Below are 6,827 nucleotides of genomic sequence, written 5' to 3' on the forward strand. Positions count from 1 at the left end.
TTCAGATCAGTGATTTTTATACTTTCCTTTGTAAGAAATGAAACTGTCTTACTTAATGAACTCTTACTTAAAACCCAACGAATGTAGAAGGAAAAAGCACAGATGGCCTAGTTGGAGTAGGGGAAGGGGGTCTCGAATGATGCCCCTCCTCCCTTCTCATAAAGCCGCCTCTCTCTACCTCATCATATTTGAGGTACTGTCATGGAATCCTCGTGATCCAGACACCACAGTTAGAAAACCGCTGGTTTTAACAGTTTTACAAAGCAGAGAAAAGTTTGACGACTTGGATTTGACTTTTTTCCATCAAATGTCCTTCCTATTAGTCATCAATTTGGATATTCCTTTACTTCTTCCATCTACTCCTTTTTAATAGTGCGGGCTAAATTCTCATTACCTCCCTTAGATACTTGAAGTGGCACCAAATTGATCTATTTATAGTTGCCCTAAGATCCTACTTTCGTAAGACTACTAGATGCTCAAGTACTTGATGGTCGGTGGTGGATGTCATTAATTTCTCACTAATATTCCCTTGCCCTTAGAGCCCAGTTTTCCATGTTCTCCATAGTGTGATTCTGTTCTGGCTGTCCCTATTCTGTCACTTTGTCTCTGGTATCCTTCTCTTTCTCTCTCTGCCTAAGGGAGGCTGCCTTAGTAAATCTCTATGTGCTTCAAGTTGTACATTAGATCCCATACACTCCAGTAGAAGTAAATCTTTAGTTTCTGAGTTTTAATAACAGTAAATGTATGAGCCATTCATTTGTGACATATATATTGAGTCCCTCACTTTTATTTTTATTTCAGTATACCTTAGAGGGAGGAAAATTCCTTTTCACTAATAATAGGCATCAAAAGTGATCATTCTCATTCAGCAGACAATGTCTAGATTAGAGATGTATCAGAGAGACAACCAGCAGAAGAAGGGTGGGGTGAACAGCAAAATGGTAATTATACTGTGAAAACGTTCTATAGATGAATCTGATCTTCCTTCTCAGAGCTATAGTTTCCTGGTAAAGGATCCCTGCACTAAATCATGATGTTTTATCATATGTAATTGCTCCATTTTGTGGTTTTCTATGGATCATAAACTCCAAAAGGGTGGGGGAAATATCTAGTATTTGTTTATATGCACCAAATGTACTAATGTATACATATTTAGTGCTAAAGAAATCCTTATTGAACACTAAGGATAGTAATTCGGAGCTGAGTGTACACTTGAGGAATATCTCCCATGCCAACCTGTTGATTCATTTCTATGAGTTTTCTTTGTTTAGTTCTAAAATCATTTCCATTGTCATGGAAATGATTTGATACGTTGTCAAGTCCTGATAGTTACACTTTCTTTGGCTGTGAGATCACTATATGAATAGACACCTCCTAATGAATTTTTGAATTTTGAATGTGATGGGAGATTCACATATAACTAACATGTGAGTCCAGTATGTGAACAAATGTTCAACCTAACGCTGTCCACAAATAGGAGAATTTTTAGGGGCTAGAATGTTTAAAAGGGCTAATGATGTGAGGGGATAAAACTGTAGTAAAAATCATCAAAAAATGAGATGAACATAAGCCATTTTCATAAGTGTTGAAGTAGCTTTAGGTAGGTTGGTCAGGCTTTAGATAGTTGTTCTTAGGATGAGTGTTTCCTTAAAGTCAATGTTAGAAATCTGATGTGAATTTTTGTTTCTTTTTCCTTAGATTTTTGCCTTTGTCACGACAGCTTGTTATGGTTGCAGTTTGGGTTTGGCTTTACGAAGATGGCGACCGTAACACTCCTTAGAAACCGTCTGTGTGTTAGTTTCATTTGTCTACTTTATATGTCTGATCAATTTGGATACCATTTTATCCAGATATAGCAACATTCCAAAAGTAATTTGTTTAGTATATGGAGAGAATCTAAGTACAAGTTTTGGTTCATTTCATGTGTGGAATTTCCTTTTATTATGATGTTAAGCAGAGAAATGGCCTTTAATTTTACGTCTGTCTCTTTCTGTTTTTTTCTTTGAAAGAAAATTTCCATTTATATCCATAAAATACACAGATAGTGTTCATAAAAAAGAAGTATCTCTTTTATTTAGTTTCTGAGTCACCTGAATCTTAATTTTAATAGGTAACTAAAACTCCCTTAAAAATCCACATTTCAAATAGGCTTCTACTTAACTCTATCTTTTAGTATAAAATAGAGATCGGCACCCTTTTTCTGTATAAGTCCAGATGGTAAATATTCTAGGCTTTGTGGGCCATACAGTTTCTATTGCGACTACTCAACTCACCTGTTACTATAGGAAAGCAGCCATAGACAATATGTAAATGAACAGCTGTGGTTGTGTTCCAATAAAACTTTATTTACTAAAACAGGCAGCAGGCTGGGTTTGGCCCGTGGGCTGCATGCTGTAGTTTGCCGACCTCTAATATAAAACTTCAGTTATGTGTTCTGTAGTTTATTGAACTAATCCTGAAAGGTATAAAGCTAATTAGATAAGCCACATAATATTTAGTCTCATTATGCAGTAATCCCATTGCCTTTGTGTAAATGGTCAGATACCCTCAAATGGGTTTATAGTTTCTCAAGCTAATTCAAGCAGAGTCTTGGATACAGGAAAAAGTAATTTATGAAGTGAACCCTAGTTGCTTAATCAAACTAAGGGTCTCCTAACAACTGAGCAGAACTCTCCTCTGGCATCCTTAAAATGAGATCCCCAGAGACCATTAACCACTACTGGAACTGGTATCTAACTACTTATGTCGTATTTTGGATTTATTTATGCTTCAGAATACAGCTGTTTGCCCTGTGCATGAATATATGAATATTTGTGTGTGGATATGTGAGGCTTTACCAAATAGAGCTCTTTGAAAAATTAACTTTTTACTTCTAATTATTTTACATTACTTTCTGAGTTAGATTTGAATAGAATATTAAATATAACAAAGTTGTGGATTCTTACGTGTTTTGATAATAGGCCTGCCTTCTATGTTGTTTTTTCATTGTTGACAGATATACAAAATCAATTTCAAAACAACAGCCATCACAAAAATTGTCTCTATGTGAATAGCACAGAAAAGTCTTTTAACCCACCTGTAGAGACCCTGGTCACAGAAAGGTGCCAAAATGACTTGAATTGGAGAACAAGTTAGAGTTAGTCCCCAGCTCCCACCACACAGTCCAAGCAGTGTACTTATTTCTTGCTCCAAGAGGGCTACCTCTGGGAAAAGAGGGCTTTCGATTGTTCTGTACTTTTAGTCCTTTGGTTTTTTTACTGAATCATCCCCTAAGAGTGCCATGTACAAGTTGGGCTATTAGATTTCGTGGAACATAGAACAATCCTGAATGAGTAGCATGATCAGTGTTCAATGATCAAATGCTGTTTACGTAATAATACCCTAGAAAGAAGAATCTTATTAGACTTTCATTTGTGATGTAATTATAAAGATAAAAGACATGTTTCAATATGTGGCAAGAGGAAATCAGTCTTCTCATTTTATACTCACATCATATCTTTTCTATAATATCCAACTTCCTTGGTTTTTCTAGCTCCATACCACATACTTAAACCTGTATTATGAATTGTATATTACAAAGTCATAAATGTGCCATAAGGATATATAGACCATGCTAGTTGGAATCGTTTCAAGTTAGTCTGCTAGATTTAGTTTTGAGATTTTATTTTTGTTTCCAAGGGATAACAGGTCCATGCTTGGTGGCACTAAATTAAATGGTTTCATGAAACTGCTTTGATGGCACTTTTGTAAATGAATTCCTTCTAGATCATTAAGAACCAAGCCTAAAATTCATCTAACTGTGAATACTTAGATTTGTAGATTAATCATGCTCTAGATTTGTGAGTTGAATGACAAAGCACTTGAACAAAAATTATGGCATTTGAGGATTTCTTTATATATCTTAGCTGTAAAAATGAGAAAGTGTTGGTTAGTTTTAAAATCTGGTAACTCCACGATGAAAAGAAATTTATTTTATATGTGTTATAACTCTTAATAAAGTATTCATTTGATAATCTTCTGTGGTCATCTATTTTTTATACAATTCACTTTGAAATTCAGTTAAACGTTTGGTAAAAAACTTGACAGATTTGGAACTTCTAGACTCATATAGAAGAGTTCTTTAAACATTTCTAGGTAAAAGTCTTTCAGGAAATGTCAGTAAATCTTTTTTCTTTGATGAAGGTCAAAGTGGTAAGTCTTTGAAAGTGATATTATAAAGGAAGTTTAAATTATACTCTATTTTATTTAAAAAGCATTTATAGAGTGCTTAATGTATGCCAGGTAGTGTTCTGAGCATTTTTTCAAATATTAACTGATTTAATTCTCATAATAACTCTATTGGGTAGATACTACCATCCCATTTTAAAGATAAGGGAGTTAACACATAGACCTTAAGAAACACCCAGGGTCATGTACCTAGCAGGTGGGGAAAGTGGGACTTAAACGCCAGCAGTCTGGCTCCAAAGTTCAGCTCTTAATGGCTGTGCATCCCTCAGTTCTCCCAGATTTTACATATTTTATATATCCAAAAACGTGACCCCTTTTTCCCCCCCAGAGAAGTTTTTAGCAGAATGTTTAATAACCTAGTTGTTTATGGTAGATATCATCTTTTAGAACATTTTCATCATAACCAAGGACTCTTGAGTTTAGCTATAAGAATTTAGGCCAAACCTGCAGGATAGAGAAAAAGCGAGGCTGCTTTGGTCTGCAAAGGTCCCCAGAGTGCTTGGCTACCTGAATATTTCTCTGGTCCATTAGTTCTGGTATGGACTAGGAGGTGTCAGTCTGCTCCATTGCCTTGTATGAGTCAGCCCTTTCCTGAATTAGCCTGGCTTCCTCATCACCCCGGGAACTGACATTAGAAGAGTTCTCTCTTCTGAGATACACCATTTGACCTTGGCACATAAACTATGAATTTCCCCTCTGAATATGCCAGAATTTGGAATTCTAAGTCATCGTCATGAAAATTATGGCCTTAGCGTTGTGCTTCAAGTTTGTTACTATGTGAGGCAGCATCTCAGGTGGCAACTTAATGTGTTTATGGGAGAGGATCCAGGGTTTAGGGGAAGGTGATCATCTTTGGAACATATACATGTATGTATTTTTTTTACTGAAGAAGATTTGCCCTGAGATAATATCTGTTGCCAGTCTTCCTCTTTTTTGCTTGGGGAAGATTATCCCTGAGCTAACATTTGTGCCAACCCTCCTCCACTTTATATGTGAGTTCCCACCACAGCATGGCTAACGAGTGGTGTAGGTCTGCTCCCAGGATCTGAACCAGCAAACCCAGGCCGACGAAGCAGAGTGCACTGGACTCAACCACTCAGCCACGGGGCCACCCTAGAATGTATGTATTTTTTAATGTTTTGAAAGTTCAGCTTTTTAGAGAGAGCATATATTAAGCTGTGCCCCAGGAAATAGGTCAATACTAGTTTCTGGAGCATTCTCTGTCAAGTATTGTACTTGGATAGTTTGCTTTCTTACCCTCTTTGAATCTTTGCTCAGTTGTCACCTTTGCAGTGAGGCCCTCCCTGAGAACTGTTTAAACTTGAATCTCACATGAGCACAGCCTGTTCTCCTTTCCCTCGTTTTCTCCATGGCATTTATGACACATTTTAAATATAGCATATATTTTATTTAGTTAGTTTGTCCTCTTCTCCACTAGAATGTACAGCTTGTGGAGAGGAATCCTCTGCTTTGTTTACAGCTGTATCCCCAGTGCCTAGAATAGAGTATAGCAAATAGCAGGCACTTAGTAATTATACATTGAATTAGTGAATGGACGAATATTAATAGCAATACCTTACTCTTGTGTTCCAATCAATATATTCTATAAAAACTGATCTTGTTAACCCTTGAAAATTTTGGTATAAAATGGCTAGGTGTTTTTCACCTAGCTCTGGATGTATTTAGAGTGAATTATAACCTTATAGGTTCTCTAGTAATTAAATATATGTGTATCGTAAAAATATAGTCAGTCTTCTATAGCAGAAAAGTTGTGCATATAAAAATTAGGCATCTCATATAAACTCATTAGATCTTTATTCCAATTTTTTTTCATGACTGAAGATACCAATATAGACTCAACTGACTTAGATAGTCCTCAAAGCATCATCAGAACTAAAAATTAGTGGTGAAAGGCTGTCATTTTTATATAATTATGGTGGGAGTGGAGTGCTATGGTTAGCAATAGTTTTGGCCAGAAATTATGATAGTCGCTGTTACAAAGCTAACAAGAGGTGGAGGTATTTGTATACATAATGTGGCATTCTGATTTTTCATGTCTCTCATCTCTAAGCCTGATCCTTGGGTATATATGAGAAGTATTCTAGATGAAGTACATTGTTGAATTTCCTGTCTAGTTTAATGTATCAATCTAAGAATGCCTGATGTTCTGAGTCAATGTATGATTTAGCTGAAGCAATGAAGTTCTGATGCATCAGTATACCAGCCACATTGCCTTTTCATGATATTGTGCATATTATTGATTTTTAAATATAAAATCTTAATACACTAAAACTTGTGTGTGGAAATTTTTTGGAATGTGAATAAACTCATTTATTTATATACATAGTATATAAAATAGTGGTGGACTAAAAATTTGTTACTTTTAGATAGTTTGTTTTAATTGAGTTCTAGATTTTTGAACATACATACCCTATTTGTGTATAAGAAACATATGAACTGCATCAACTTATTTTAACTATTACTAAAGAATTTTAATTTTAAATCATTAAATATGGGTAAAATATTCTTTTTGTCAGTCTATATAATAAATCATCTTGAATATTTCTTAAGGTGTATATACTCATTTTGGAGGCCACAGG

The 6,827-nt window shown here is 35.4% G+C and overlaps 1 protein-coding gene across 2 annotated transcripts in view; it reads left to right on the plus strand.

The window, feature by feature from the left end:
* The window catches only part of MAL2 (mal, T cell differentiation protein 2), a 29,158-nt gene extending 25,145 nt beyond the window's left edge, over positions 1-4,013 (plus strand). For both annotated transcript variants that reach the window (XM_023648897.2, XM_070221749.1), the window contains exon 4: positions 1,699-4,013. In XM_023648897.2, coding sequence (XP_023504665.1) covers positions 1,699-1,770 — 72 coding nt within the window. In that variant the 3' untranslated portion in view covers positions 1,771-4,013. The remainder of the gene's footprint in view (positions 1-1,698) is intronic.
* The last annotated feature ends 2,814 nt before the right edge of the window (positions 4,014-6,827 follow it).

The sequence above is a fragment of the Equus caballus genome, chromosome 9 (genome assembly GCF_041296265.1).
Source record: "Equus caballus isolate H_3958 breed thoroughbred chromosome 9, TB-T2T, whole genome shotgun sequence".
In the NCBI taxonomy this organism is placed as follows: Eukaryota; Metazoa; Chordata; class Mammalia; order Perissodactyla; family Equidae; genus Equus; species Equus caballus.